At 43.4% G+C, this 14,669-nt stretch overlaps 4 protein-coding genes across 4 annotated transcripts; 1 reads left to right on the forward strand and 3 right to left on the reverse strand.

Annotated features, from left to right (window-relative positions):
* Positions 1 to 72: 72 nt before the first annotated feature.
* Positions 73 to 5,365, reverse strand: LOC6559178 (eukaryotic translation initiation factor 4 gamma 2). The gene is made up of 3 exons (XM_032734594.2): positions 3,108 to 5,365; positions 1,063 to 3,017; positions 73 to 1,003 (listed from the first exon to the last, which is right to left on the reverse strand). The coding sequence occupies exons 1-3, from the start codon at positions 3,860 to 3,862 to the stop codon at positions 825 to 827; spliced, it is 2,889 nt and encodes a 962-aa protein (XP_032590485.1). The 5' UTR covers positions 3,863 to 5,365; the 3' UTR covers positions 73 to 824.
* Positions 4,093 to 5,749, reverse strand: LOC116804937 (the record flags this gene model as incomplete). Its single annotated transcript, XM_043214261.1, has 3 exons — positions 4,093 to 4,154; positions 4,623 to 4,640; positions 5,359 to 5,749. Coding segments are annotated over 3 exons (471 nt in total), but the record flags the coding sequence as incomplete, so codon positions are not given.
* A 3,722-nt stretch (positions 5,750 to 9,471) lies between these two features.
* LOC6559874 (ubiquitin-like modifier-activating enzyme ATG7) lies at positions 9,472 to 14,479 on the forward strand. The gene is made up of 9 exons (XM_001986822.3): positions 9,472 to 9,686; positions 9,751 to 10,284; positions 10,503 to 10,706; positions 10,760 to 10,904; positions 10,967 to 11,314; positions 11,376 to 11,546; positions 13,458 to 13,745; positions 13,816 to 13,932; positions 14,004 to 14,479. Exons 1-9 carry the CDS (start codon positions 9,487 to 9,489, stop codon positions 14,055 to 14,057), a joined length of 2,061 nt encoding a protein of 686 aa, XP_001986858.2. The 5' UTR covers positions 9,472 to 9,486; the 3' UTR covers positions 14,058 to 14,479.
* On the reverse strand, positions 11,577 to 13,074 carry LOC6560393 (32 kDa beta-galactoside-binding lectin). Its single transcript, XM_001986823.2, has 3 exons — positions 12,720 to 13,074; positions 12,025 to 12,612; positions 11,577 to 11,957 (listed from the first exon to the last, which is right to left on the reverse strand). The coding sequence occupies exons 1-3, from the start codon at positions 12,809 to 12,811 to the stop codon at positions 11,672 to 11,674; spliced, it is 966 nt and encodes a 321-aa protein (XP_001986859.1). The 5' UTR covers positions 12,812 to 13,074; the 3' UTR covers positions 11,577 to 11,671.
* Positions 14,480 to 14,669: the final 190 nt, after the last annotated feature.

Genomic DNA, 14,669 nt, shown 5'->3' on the forward strand with positions numbered 1-14,669 from the left:
ATTCGCCGTTCGCAGTGTTGTTTTCAGTTTATTAAGGCTCTATATAATGTTGGCGAGTTTTTGTTTTTTTTCGAGTTAAAATACATTCAGATTACGTTTTCGACGCTTACTCCGATCTGTGAGCTGTGCAATGAACATTCATGATTATATTTTATGGAGCAGGTTTCTTATTTTTCTTGTTGATTTGAACTACTTAATTAATACGATACATTATTGCGGGCTGTGCAAGTAGCAAACAAAAAATGTTTTGGAATTTATTAAAAATGTGAATATTTATATTTCGTTTAAAAGATCAGTTCAGTTCCGGTTAAATGATTCGAAATTGAATTCACTAATTTCTTTATAATTCCTATTTAATGTGTGTTGTATGCTTTTGCTAATTACATTTAGCGATTCGTCGGAAATTCGTATCCCGCTTGGAACGATTTCGCTAAATTGTTTTTCATTTTTTAGTTGAGTTAAATATCAATTTATTTATTAAGTTTGAGTCTATTGCTGTTTTATTTATTGGTGATTAATTGTTAGTTAGCTTGAACTTGAATGAATATCAAATAATTTGGATTAACTTTTAGCTTTTCTTCTACTATAATTTGACTAACATTTGCAACAGCGATTTCAACTTCCATCTTGTTGTTATATATATATAATGTATCAATGTGCTTATGTATTTTTTTGTTGTTTGTTTTTGTTTTTTTTTTTGCTTTTTTGTTTTTTAAAGGTTAAATATTTTTGTTTGTTTTGCTTTAGCTGGTTGCGAATAAATATATAGAACTGTTATACATATATTGTGTGTGGTTATTAATAGTATGTAATTTTGGGAGCATTTAATCCTCATCGTCCTCAGATTCGGCCTCCTGTAGCCAAGTCAACCAGGCGTTCACTTGGAACAATGCCGAGCCCTTGCCGGGATATTTGTCAGAAATCTCCTCCTTCCACAAAACGAATGCTTCCTCCTCGATGATCTCGGAATCGTACAGATATTTGAACCAGCGACACAGCATGCCTATAAAAAATAATAATGATAAAATGATGGTTTCATTTGAAATGGTCACTGCTACTCACCCTTGGGGAAGTTCTCGTTGTAGCAGAGGAGCTGCAGGGCATAGAGTGCCATCAGTTGCAATTCGTTTTGGCCGAGGAAGGTCTGCAGCATTTGGCTATAGGTCTCCAGCATGGCCTGTTCTCTTTGTGTGACAGACTTCTCGGGATGCTCCTTGGGATCCATGTTGCTGGCCAGAGTTGTCTCCTTGGTTATATATTTGACCACAACAGTCATGAGGGCCTGTATGAAGCCCGGATCCTTATAGTATTTGTTGTCCACATTGGCCTTGATCCATTTATAGAAACTATTCGGATTGGGATCACCCTGCAGCTGCTTCAACATCTCAGCCTGCACCTTGAGCAGGGGATAAAGGAACGATAGCTGTCGATCCTCAAGTATTTCACCCAGTCGCTCCTTGTTGCGATCCACCTCTTGTAGACTGTTCATCAAATCAATTTTGCTGGCACGGAACTTCTCCTCGAGCGCATCCTTGCCAATCGTTTTATGCAGTTGCTGCAGCACCAGCAAAAACAATGGATAATGCTGTCCATTGTCCGTAAAGTTGGCGATATCAGTTAGCTTAATCAATGCCGGTTCGCAGACCGCTTTGCACAGCACCGAGGCGACCAGGGCGGTAATCCTGGGATTCAGCGCCTCACGCTCATTCATTTTGTTGACCAACTGCTTGAAGATCTCAACGATCACATTCGGCTTAATGACGGATTGCTTGCGCAATGCCTGCAGGAAGCGAACGATACGCTCCAGGTAAACATCGTTCACACGATCCAGCACCTCCATCAGCAGATTGAGGCATACATCCTTAAGCGATTTCTCCGGCAGTTTTAATTCAATGAAACCATCAACTAGCTCGGTAAATTGATCGGTTTTAGTTGTCTCCTCATCCAATGTTGTTGTTGTCGTAGTTTCGGTTTCGGTTTCGTTTTCAGCTTCCTCTTGGGTTGCTCCTTCAGTTATTATTGGGGGGATGGTGGTCGTGGTTTCATCATCTTTTTGTTCGTCATAGTAGAATTTATCCTTAAAGTAGACAATTGCCTTCTTGTTTAGTTCCTCCTTGCTGGGTCCCTTGTCCTTCTTCTGTTGCTTGCTAGAACCACCAGCTGCGGTAGTTGAGCCAGATGGCGTTGTGGGGCGCTCGGCGGCACCATTCTTTGAGCTGCCACCGCTTGGCTGCTCCTTGTTCTCGCCAACTCCCGCTGCGGCACCGTTTGCTGTCTTCTTCTCCGCGTTATTTTCTGCGACTGCTGTAGCTGTGCCAAAGTTGGGCGACGAAGATGTTGCCTTGAGGCTCTTCTCCGCCTGCTGCTGAGCCGTGTGTAGCGTGCGATTCTCTGCGCCATATTCAGCCGATGGTGTGGACGATGGTCGCGTTGGAGTGTTCATTAGATGTGATGTGGGCGTGCCGAGCAGTGGATAATGCGAATTGGATAGCTGCGATGTGGACTGCTGCTGCTGATGCTGAGAGGAATTGCCGCTGGGCGGCGTTGAGATCGGCAATGTGGCCGGGAATTTCTGATTTTGGGAGGCAGCGCGGAACAGCAACGAGTTGGCTGCCGGACGCATCTGCAGATTCTCAACCGAATCCTGATTCGCTGTGATCATATTGCGCTTGAAACGCGGCGCCAACTCTTTGCCAAGGAGCATCTGATTGCTGCCACCGTATTGGCCATCGTTGTTGCGATCATTATTGCGATCGTTGTTCCGATCATTGTTCCGATGCGAGCCACCATTGCCGCCACGTGAATCGTCGCGATTGCCGCCGCCGCTGCCGCCGCCCTGGCCACCAGCGCCTCCGTTTTGACTGCTGTGCTTATTGTTGTAGCGATTATTGTAGTTGCCACCACCGCCGCCGCCATTGTTGCCACCGTTGTTGCCACCCTGGTCACGATTATTGCGATCACGATTGTTGTACTGACGATTGTCACGATCCCGATCCCGATTATTGCTGGTCACGAAGCTGTGAATGCATAGAAAACGAAAGGGATTATTATTGTTATTGATTAGTCATCGTCGTAGAAGAGGATGCCACATTGTCCGTTGTACTTACGGTGATACGATGGGTGATGCTCCCGTAACGCTCAGGCCGCTAAACATGTCATTGTAGCCGCCTGGCTGTATGTTGAGATGGAATCGATTCATCCAGCTGTCGCCGTCGCGATCATTGTTGCGCATATCGCGATTCCGATTGGCGAATGGTGTGCGTATTATTGAGTCATCGTCCGAGCGTATTTGCTTTATGGGGACGGGTCCCTCGGCGCTGCCGCCAACTTTACGGGGTATCCAGTGATTTTGGCGCAGTTCGATGACATCCTTTAGCATGAAGCGTATCCTTGGCGGATATTCAGTTGACTGTGAACGACGTTCCAACGTCTTAAAGTACTGGTTCATCAGCTCTTTGACCTGTTCTGAATCCAAATTCTTGCCGCAAGTCTTGAGCAATTGAGCCAGGCATTCCATGTCCTCGCACATCTCCTGCGCACCGGCCGTACGCTTCTTCTTCTTATCCAATAGCTCCATAATGCACGCATGCAATACATTGTTCGATAGCATATCCAACTTATTGAGCTCACCAATGAACTTGACATTGCCGAGCATGCGCTGCTTGGCCAGATGGCGTCGCTCCTCCTCGTCAGCCTCATTCTCGGGCGGTGGACGATTATCGTTCGCCTCGTCGCGCTTCAGGCGATTGTTGAACTTATCGCGACAGACGGCGATGAGCAGACGCAGAAAGGTGCACGAATTGTTTGGTTCCTTTTCAAACGGCGCTTCCTCGGACAGACGCTTGCACAGCTGTGCATACATAGACGAGTATTTCGGCTCGTCCAAGGCTTTATCGAAAATTAGCAGAATGACACCATTTAAAATGGCAATTGAATTCAGATCGAGTTTGAGTAGTTCATCGCTTAGCTCTTGGAATTTCTCCGGTGTTAGTTTGTTGAGGATGCCACGCACACGTCGAAACACAGCATCATTCTTTTCGCTCTGGGTGAGGCCATGCTGTGGACGCAATGATGGCGGTATCCAGCGGCCAGTTATCTGTTGTTGCTGCTGCTGCTGCTGTTGTTGTTGAGCGCCTCCAGTTGCTCCTGCACCGCTAGGCGGTGGTGTTGCCGACTTGGCTGGCAATTGTTGTTGCTGCTGCTGTTGTTGCTGTTGATGTTGTTGCTGCTGCTGATGCTGTGCTCCACTGTTGCCGCTCCTAATGCTGCTTTGGCCAGCACGCTCGTAACGCTCGTCGTTGTTGCCTCGATTACTGCTATAACGATTGGCAGCGTGTCCGTTGCGTTCTAGACTACTGCCACCGTAGCGATCCTCTGCGTAACTCTGCTCTCTGTTGTCCCTCTCCCTTTCTCTATAGTTGTCACGGCTGTTGCTGGTATAGTCGTCGCGATAGCGTCCGCCGCTCAGGCTGCTGTTGCCATCGTTGCGTTGCGATGCGTAATTTGACTTGTTCGGATTACCGCCACCAACAGATGATGAGGTGTTGTTGCTGCCCGCGTTGCCGCTGTTGCCGTAGTGACGCTGCTGTTGTTGTTGTTGCTGCTGCTGCTGTCCACTGCTGCTGCTGCTGGTGTTGCTGTTGTGGCTGCCAGTGTTGCCATTGCCATTTAGTGTCTCGTAGCGTGAGCTGCTGTTGCTGCTCCGATAGTTGCTGCCCGAATTGGTGTTTAGATTACGATTATAGCTGCCGCCGCCATCGGAGGAGTTTGTGTGATAGTTGTTGCGACTACCACGATGGACTCCAAGACCACTGCCGTTATAGTTGCTGCTGGAGCTATCAGCGTTTAAACCTGGCTGCTGACTGCCGCCACCGCCACCGCCGTTGTTATTGTTGTTATTATTGCCGCTTGCACCCAAAATGTCACTATTTTTGTTATAGTAACGCGACGACGACGACGAATCGTTTTGATATGATCGTCGAGGCCTTGGGCTTAGCTCCGAATCGTGTTGACGAATTTTGACGGAATTTTTATTATAGCCAGTGGAAAAGTGTCCGCTTGGGCCACCAACTTGTCCAGCACCTACTCCGCTTATTGCTGATGATGCACCAACACCACCACCACCTGCTGATCCTCCAACACTTGTCCGACTACCGTTGCGTGTGGCCAACAGCGAATCGTTGCCAGATTTATTCGCACGATAATTGTTGCCCGTCGAATTGGTCGTACCCTTATCGATTTTAACCAGATTCTTCAAATTATTGAACGTATCGGTGGCAGTGGTAATGGGTAAAAGATTTGGACTGGTATTGAGCAGAGTTTTTTGTCCCAATGCTGACGCCGTTGTTGTGGTTGCTGCTGTTGCTGATTGTGGTGTCGGTGGTGTTTGGCCGCCTCCGCTGCTGTTGGTGCTGCTGCTGCTGGTGACGCCTATAACGGCGCCGCCGCCTCCGCCTCCACCGCCGCGATTGGTCAATTGATCGTAATTGCGCTCGATGATATCGTTTTGTTGGGCCGTTATTACCAAACGCAAATCGTTGACGCCGCCGCCGATGCTCGTCGTGTCACCGGTGCTGGTGCCTCCCTCAATGGTGATCGTTTTGGCGCACTGGCGAAACTGATCTATGATGACGCCTGCCTGATGCCCGTTGCTAGTACCGTTAGCCCAACGTTGCGGCGGACTATCGTCGTAAGTGTGCAAAAGGGGAGCGGCGTCGTACGTTGATAGTGGAATGGTGATAATTTTTCTTTATCGACTCGGGAGCGAAAAAATTTCAATACTTCTCTCTCTCCTCTCTCGCTCTTTCTGTCTGTTTGTCTCCTCCTTGTCTGTTTCAAGCCTCACACACGGTTGTAATTCGAAATTCGTGAAGGAAGCTCTCCGTCTCTTTTTCGCTTTGTTAATTAACGGTGCTTCTTATTTGATCCTGCTGATAACTCTATATGTATCTCTTTCCCTCTTCTGTGTTGTTAGACAACACTCCACACACGCGAAACAAAACAGAAATTTTGTATAGTACACACAGGACACACGCACACAGAGACACACACACAAAATATATCTATATATCTGTATATGTGTATATATAGACGGAGTATATGCAAATGATGGGGATCCCTTCGGTTGCTTTGTCAAAAAGGCTCTATTTCGATTCGGCTGCTTCTCCTTCTGCTAGTTTGGTTCTGCGTGCGTTCTCTTCTTCCGGATTTAGGTAAGGTAATTTGTATAGTAGATTCCTGTCTAATCGGATTTTGCCTGCTCCGTTGCTGCTGCTTGCCGCTTACACTTATAGGAATCCTGTCAACATAAATTAAAAACAAAAAAAAAGACAAACAATTCGTCCCAAAATGTTAATAAGGCAAAAAGTTTCTTTCACAGAAAATATAGACGATAGGAAATGTTTTATGGTGTAAATGTACTACAATGACAAATGGAAAAAATAAAAAAATTATAAAAAAAAATAAGTAAATTCGAAGGCTTTCTCGAAACTGCTTTTCACATACAAAAACACACACATTCATTACTTTATATGCGTAATAAAGCTGTCGCCTCACAGCTGTTCAAAAAAATGCTCGCTTCATCATTTTGATTCGCTCGTGATTTTTCCAGTGAAAAGAGAGCTTGGCTTAAAAAAAAAAAAAACGGCTTGTACTACACTAAATAAATCCAACGGTTGTTTGCCTCTATTGGATGGCGTCAGACGTCGGCAATGGGAAGCTATCAGAAAAGTTTAAAAACTGGAATTTTAATGAAAATAACCTCGCAAAACACCTTCAAGTTTATTTCACATTTCCCCCCACACACGACGCAACTCAATTGAGCGCCACAAGCACACACACACACATAGAGAGACACACACACACACAAGCGACCAACTGCTGCGTTCTCGCTTCAGCTTGGGGAAATGTGTTTGCTTGGTTGTGTGTGTGTGTAAGTTTATGTACAGCTGCGTGACGGCGTTGCCATCTTTATGCGCAGCTAAAGTGCACTTTATTATATATATATTTTTGTATGTATGTAAATTAAATTAGTTAAGCTGCTCAATGCACAATTGAAATGCACTTTAATTGATTGTAATATGTGTGTTGCACATTATTCTAGGGGCTACACCTCACAAACTGGTCCGATTACTTTTGTTCTTTGTTGTTGGATATTTTTCTTTGCTCAGATTGAGTTGCCATATGTGTAATACATATAGAAAATTAAACTGGGATGTGGATGCTCACGTATCTCTCTCTTACACACACACACACACGCACAAACAAAAATATACATATGCCAATGTATCTGTGTGAGTGTGTACTCATTTTGCTAGACGCTGATGCTGCGCACAAGCAAACGAATTTCTCAGTGTCAGTGTCCTTTCGTTGTGTGCGTGTGTGTGCCATTGTGTGTGTGTGTGTGTGTAGAGGTTTATGGCCTCTGCTAGAGGAGCTTTTGTTGGTCGTTCGCAGTTTTTGCGTTCTGCGCCATCGAATTAAAGTCTCTTGACCCCAATAAAATGTACTAGATGGGCGCTTTGCGTTGTTGTTCTGTTGATTAGCGGTTCGCTGCTAAGCATAAACAATATTATTTCGCAGCAGAAAGTGACTCACATTCACTGACTAAAATTTTTTTGTTAGAAAATATTTCCACTCAAAGAGAAACTCACATATATGCATATATTTATGTATATAAATATCTGTGTGTATGCAAGTTCAATTTGAAATTGCAAATGAAAAGCTCGCCCCAAAGCAACCCTGAGCTGGTTTTACAGTTAGTTTACTTGAGTTTCTGTCTGTATTGCTATATTGGTTGCCACAACCCGCTTGCAATTTAATATCTTATAAGCACCCCCAAAAGTGCCCAAATGTAAAACCACCCCAAAATCAAAAAAAAAGAACAAACAGGCTGTGTGCATATTTGCCGCCCTGTGAGCGTTGCAGCAGCGCAAAGACATCGACGTCGACGACCCCGACCCGAGTATAAAAAGCAACGGCTACAACAAGAGACCCAGTTGTGGATGATTTTGACCTCAATTCGAATGAGTCGTCGTTAAGTAAACCCCACTAGAAAATACTTGATGCCATTTCCAATGACACACACACACACACACACAATGAAAAAATGAGCAGGAATTGAATTGTGCTCAGCAAATACCTAAATTATTTTTTATTCATCTATTCAACGCAATGACCCGCCCTCGTTTTCTCTTGAGCCACAAGAACCCGGCCTGTTTTCAGTATACCCTGCAACTAGTTATTAGTTATTTCTACTCTTTACACAGTGCTTTCGTCATACAAAGTGCGCACACACACACGCACAATATAGATACTGTGTGTTCGTGTGCTTGCATTTGTGTACGTGCAAACGTGTGTGGCTGTTTCACAAAGATAAAAGCGTACACACGGAAAATCAAAATGAAGCTGCATTGAAAGCGAATCGAAAAACTCAATCTCAACTAAGGAGAGAGAAGAGAAGAGAGACAGACATAAGCGTGCAGCAGCAAAGGCAACGTCAACAGCAGTTTTTCCGCTGTGTGCCGCCGCCATTTTGTTTGCTGGCACTTGACGTTGCTTTTGCTGCTGCTGCTGCTGCTCTTCTCTCGCTCTTTCTATCAAATACATATGTATTTTATATGCATACGCACATACATATATATATTTCTTTGTTTTTTGAGTGAATCATTTTTGTATTTCTTTGTCAATTTCATGCAGCGCATTTCCACATTTTTTTCTTTCACTCAATTTACACAAATTCCCCACTATTGCATATTTCACTTTTATTGATTCAACGTGAAATTGCTGTGTGCCAGCGAAGACGAAACGAGGACGTTCCAAATGTAAATTGGTATGTACATGCAATGCATGAGTACATCATGGAACAAATTTTGTAGGCTATAATTTTTTCAGGCTTTTTTTTCATAACCCTAGCACACTTTGCATTTCAAATCGAACAGAAAATGACACATTTTTGTATATGTAAAACACGAAAATAGTAATAAGATCCGAACTTTCTCCACCTTTATTGTACTAACCTCTATAAATTACTGACTGTATGGCAAGTTTTTTGCGAAAATTACTACCACCAGTCCGACGTGCTGCAAGACAATCGACGGTATTATCGCTTTCTGCCAAAGATGGCGTGCTCTTCGATGCAATAGAAATTATCGATATGCCTAAATATTTCTATCGGCAGTACAATGAAATTGTTGGAACATATATCTATGTTGTTAGCATATTAAATAAGTAAATTAATTTTTGATTTAATATTAAATTTCCAGTAATATTAGTTACTGTTCATATAAAATGCATTTATTACTACAGCAGATAGTTGTAAAGCCAGTGTGACCCCATTAGTTTTATATCATAGCTATCGATTAAATGCACATCGATTGTTCACGAAACAGCTGATTGTATTTCAATCTCACGCAGTTCCAATCGTTCCCCACAGTTTGTTTATATTCAGAATTGGGGGCGTGAGTACATCGGTTGCTATATATATATATGAGAAAAATGAGTGACGCTTGCATTTTACAATTTGCGCCATTTGAATCGTTTGTGTCGCCCACATTCTGGCACAAATTAGCTGAACTGAAATTGGACTACGATCGTCTCTCGGATGCGGAACGCTCAATTTCTGGCCACTACACAAATCGTAAGGCGTCTGGCTGTCTGCTCGAGGTTGATTACACTGCGTACAATAGGTAAAAAAAAAATAAATGGGTTCCGATAAGAAAATATCATTTACATTTTATTTGCATTTTGCAGTGCGGCGCAGGCACCAAAATTCAGCCATGCAGCCGTCGGGCATATCTACAATAAAAACACCATTGAGGAGTTCAAGGCACTGGACAAGTCAGCGCTGCTGGCAGATGAGGGCAAACAACTGTTGGCTGACATGAAAAGCGGCCGAGTGCTGAATGATCCTAATTTATTGGCGCGTTTCTTTGTGCTGTCGTTTGCCGATCTCAAGTGCCACAGTTATTACTACTGGTTCGCCTTCCCCTGCCCCCTGACGCCTACATTGCAACTGGAATGCTCCCCGACAAAGCTAAAAGAACTCCACAATTGTGGACCTATTGTGGCTGCTATTCGTGCCTTGCCTGCGGAATCTCAAAACTTTTTTATCTTGTATGCAAATGAGCGGGAAAATGTGTGCGAAACACGCAGCTTAAGCGCTGCTTTAACCAATTTTAATGAGAGCGATGCGCAGCATTATTATTACTGCTTTGCGGATGCCAGCGAGTATGAGAATCCGGCCTGGCTAATGCGCAATTATGTCGCCTTTCTGCTGCACCAATGGTAATTATCAAAGAAAAAACAAATACACTCAAACTGCGCTCGTCCGCTCTCTTTGATTTGAGCGATAGCACTGCCTTGGGAGAGATATTTATTGTACTCAGTTGAAAGGAGGGAAAGTGGAGCAGTTGACTATTGAGCGATCAATTGCAGAGAGCGAAGCGTAGAGCGTAAATTGTCAAAAGACACAACTCAAATACTCATTAATTTCCTCATTTTAGCCCCACACTTGTTGGACAAACGCTGAAATTTATGGGTCTGCGATACGATCAGCAAATGGCATTGGACAACAGCCTGATATGGCAAGTGTTGCAAGCAGAGAAATGCAACTATGACGAACTGCGATTTGTCGGCTGGGAACCGAATGCCAATGGCAAAATGGGTCCACGTTTGGCCAACATGCGCGACAGCATGGATCCAGCCAAGTTAGTCAATTACTCAAAGCCAATTATATGTAAATAACAATAACTTCTTTCAGATTGGCCGAGAACATGATAAACTTGAATCTGAAGCTGATGAAGTGGCGACTGGTGCCGGATTTGAATTTGGAAATCTTGGCGCAAACCAAATGTCTACTTTTTGGCGCCGGCACTTTAGGCTGTGCCGTGGCTCGCAATCTGTTGGTGCGTCTACTTAATGTGCCATTATGTGCCAAATTTATGCATATGATTTGTATTCTTTTTAGTCTTGGGGCTTCAAGCACATTACGCTACTGGACAATGGCAAGGTGGGACATTCGAATCCCGTTCGCCAGAGCCTCTACACGCATGCGGATGCAGTGGCTGGCAATCGGATGAAGGCCACTACGGCGGCAGCGTGTCTACTTAAGATTAATCCCAGTGCGGTGACCAAAGGATTTGTCTTAGAAATACCAATGCCTGGCCACACCGTAGGCGAATCCCTGCGCCTTGAAACTGTACAGCATTTGCAGCTAATTGAGCAGCAGGTGCTAGAACATGATGTCATCTTTCTGCTAACCGATTCGCGTGAGAGCCGCTGGCTTCCCACGCTGCTGGGAGCGTCCCACTCAAAGGTGTGCTCTCAATTGAAGATTGTTTATTTTTTTAAAGATTTAATATGGTTATTTGCTGCAGGTTGTAATCAATGCAGCGTTGGGCTTTGACAGTTATCTAGTGATGCGTCATGGCAGCACGCGGCAGGAGTTTGCCGATGCCCAGCAAATCCAGCATATTGCTGGACTCAAATGCATTGCTGGCCAGCAATTGGGTTGCTATTTCTGCAATGATGTCACCGCGCCCGGCAACGTAAGTGCTCGAACAAAGATTTAACAAACATTTTTAGAAACTTTCAGACTTTATGTGTGGCATAGATATGGTATATAGATGGCTTATATTGTACAGGTATACCAATTTATAATCCATACTTATGGCTAGGCACACTCGTAATCGTGTCGCGAATACTTCTCAAATGCGGCGCACGTTGGATCGCCCGTTTGCATGTGATCGACTCCACTTATTTGGATGACCAAGCCATTTATGGTCGTCACCTTGAAACCGACCAGGTTCATCATGGCGCCCGGTGTACGCCACGTGTAGCTAAAGAAATTGTAGCCATCCACAGCGGTCAGCACTTCGCGTTCCGTAAACGCCATTGCCAATTTAAATTGCTGATTGAATTTGAATGGAAACTTGCCATGGCGCTCCTCATTTCCAAACCTGCAAAAGGGCACAACAAATATCGAGATTAGCCTAAAGCGAAAGAAACGTTTGCTTGGGGACTTACTCAAAGTTCTTGTTCATGGAGTTGCGCACAACGGCCTGCTCATGGAAACGCACACTGAAATGCAATTCCTCGCGCTTCGTATCCGAATCCATGAACTTCAGTATAAACTGGCCACGATCATTTCCAAAGCAACGCGCTGTTATCACAATCACATGGCCTGGACTGAACAATATCGGCTGATCGTTGCTAAAGGCCTTAAAATAATCGGCGGCTTGTATGGCTGGCCAGGGATTGGGAAAGATAGTGCGATGATCGACCTGTTTGATCACCTGTATCTGATCCCGGATCTCTATGGCTCGTATGCTGTTCACTGGCAAACGGTAGCGGAATGTGCAAAAGGCCCGGCTATTTACCGATATGTGAAAGCAATCCTCGCTGGCCAAAATGTACACCATGAAGAACTCACCGCTCACAATCGGATTGGGCAGCGTTACATTGGTCATGACCTGTGTCTCCTCCTCACCCCAAATGCCGTGCAGTCGGGCATTGCGGACGATCGTATCTTTGCGAAAGTAGCAGGAGAAACGTAAACCGATATCCGCATCTGGATCTACAGTTGTTTTCGCCGTACACAGATTGATGTGGAATCTATAATGGGCAGTTACACAATTTAATGTTGGCTTAGTCATTTTGGACGGGGGGCGATAAGAGCACTTAGTCATTAGTTGTTTGCAGACTGCGTCTGTGTACTTTACCTGGCGGCACCATCGATGGTCTTGGCCACAATTTCCAGTACATGGCCAAATTCAAGGGGATGCGACAGATTTCCCGTGTATTCTGTTAACATATTTAACCAGCGGTAATTTAATAATATTGTTATTAGGTAAACGATTTAAGGCAACAGTTTTATCGACGTTGTCATCTACACTGCTGCAAACAGCAAATCTACATTATTACTGCGAACGTTTAATGAAAACAATATTTTTTATGGGCCTTAAAAATCGTCGCTCTCTCTCACGGTGTGTGGGACTTTTTTGTGATTTTCCACGTTGAGCGTTGGGTGCTCAATCGAATTTTTGCTTTTTATCTTATCAGCAGCGACTCGAGAGATTCCACGGTCTGTGATTGTACTCAAACGGTTACGTACGTTGCTACTTGGTTTAGGTTTTTGTTTTAGCCACAATTTATAATTGTTTACTTGGCGCTCGCACGCTCAGCTGACTTATCTAGCGGCATTTTTTATTTATTTATTTTTATCGAAAGCTCACACCTGAAGCTTTTTTTGATCTGTAAGATGAAAGCTTGCATGCTGTTAGAATCCAAGCACTGTTAAAGACTTTCTTACAAATTGTGAGCTGCATTAGCAATTTGTTGTATATCTAACAGTTCTAACTGGCTTAGTTACACAATGTTTTAGGGTGTATTTGGGCACTGTGTTACCGATCGAACTACTCATGTAAAAATATAAAGCTTTTATGTTATTGATATTACAGTCGCTTAAGGATCGCACATTGGATCAACAGTGCACTGTTACACGACCGGGCGTCTCTAACATTGCAGCCAGCTATGCAGTGGAGCTTTTGGTGTCGCTGCTGCAGCATCCCCAAAGGGAAATGGCGCCCGCCTACTATGCCAACAGTCGCGAACAGCAGAATACGGAGGCGCAACAACCCGAGGGACTGCTGGGCATCTTGCCGCACTCCGTACGCGGAATGCTGTGCAACTATGAGAACGTTTTGCCAGCCACACAAAAGTTTGCGCAGTGTATTGCCTGCTCGGAGGTATGGAATTAATAATATTAATAAAATTAATAATAATCAAAATATTTAATATGTGTATTTGATATTCTAGCGTGTTTTGGCGGCCTATCGCAGCGAGGGACATGCATTTTTGTTTAAAACATTCGAAACGGCCAAGTATTTGGAGGATTTAACTGGCATTTCTGAGTTTAAGCGACTCAATAGTGAAGTAGGTTTAATATTGGAAATATTTCCAACTGTTATCAATATTTAAAATTATATATTTAATCTTCATTGCAGATAATCGACTTCGATGAAGATCAATTTGATTTGTCCGAGGCTGAGGATGATTAGCTCAACTTAGTCATTGCATTTAATATTGTACTTAAGCTGTTCAATACCAAAAAAATATGTGTTTTTTCTTGTGTAGTGCTTTTAAATGTACTTGTGTAATGAAATATGTTTCTTATATATGTATGTCAGAAGGCTCTCATAGCTGTATTTCACTTATTTACACGTAAATAACTGAACCACAAGGTTAGTGCGAGGAGTGCTTATAATGCTTATAATATTTGCATCCAGAAACCATTTTGCAATTTATATTTTAGTATCAGCCCAAGCAGAGATGGTTGACAATTATATAGATTGGATTGTGCGACAAATATTTTCTGGTAAATTGCTAGAATTCGCAAGCATATATTGTCATTTAATACGAAAATAGTGTTCAGCGGTTTTTTAAATTTTATAATTGATCCGCAACTTTGTGCAGATTACTTGAAAAATATAAATGGATTTAAATTATAAAATGTACTTGTATGAACATTCTTTGCACCGTTTATCTAATATTATATGTTAAATAAAGATTAATTGTGTAACTGTGTAAACCATTATCTATAAAATTACTCTCTGGCATCAAGTCTAAGCCAAACCGAAGCAGTATAATACAGATACAATAATAAATCATTT

Source organism: Drosophila grimshawi, unplaced genomic scaffold (assembly GCF_018153295.1).
Source record: "Drosophila grimshawi isolate 15287-2541.00 unplaced genomic scaffold, ASM1815329v1 contig_1369, whole genome shotgun sequence".
Lineage (NCBI taxonomy): Eukaryota > Metazoa > Arthropoda > Insecta > Diptera > Drosophilidae > Drosophila > Drosophila grimshawi.

Coding starts and splice junctions, on each gene's coding strand:
- LOC6559178 (XM_032734594.2), bottom strand. CDS start 3,862: ATGTATGCACAGCTGTGCAAGCGTCTGTCCGAGGAAGCGCCGTTTGAA. Junction 3,018..3,107: donor GCATCACCCATCGTATCACC/GTAAGTACAACG, acceptor ATGCATTCACAG/CTTCGTGACCAGCAATAATC. Junction 1,004..1,062: donor CAACGAGAACTTCCCCAAGG/GTGAGTAGCAGT, acceptor TATTTTTTATAG/GCATGCTGTGTCGCTGGTTC.
- LOC6559874 (XM_001986822.3), top strand. CDS start 9,487: ATGAGAAAAATGAGTGACGCTTGCATTTTACAATTTGCGCCATTTGAA. Junction 11,547..13,457: donor ATGTCACCGCGCCCGGCAAC/GTAAGTGCTCGA, acceptor TTGATATTACAG/TCGCTTAAGGATCGCACATT. Junction 13,933..14,003: donor TTAAGCGACTCAATAGTGAA/GTAGGTTTAATA, acceptor TCTTCATTGCAG/ATAATCGACTTCGATGAAGA.
- LOC6560393 (XM_001986823.2), bottom strand. CDS start 12,811: ATGTTAACAGAATACACGGGAAATCTGTCGCATCCCCTTGAATTTGGC. Junction 12,613..12,719: donor ACCATCGATGGTGCCGCCAG/GTAAAGTACACA, acceptor TGCCCATTATAG/ATTCCACATCAATCTGTGTA. Junction 11,958..12,024: donor TCCATGAACAAGAACTTTGA/GTAAGTCCCCAA, acceptor GCCCTTTTGCAG/GTTTGGAAATGAGGAGCGCC.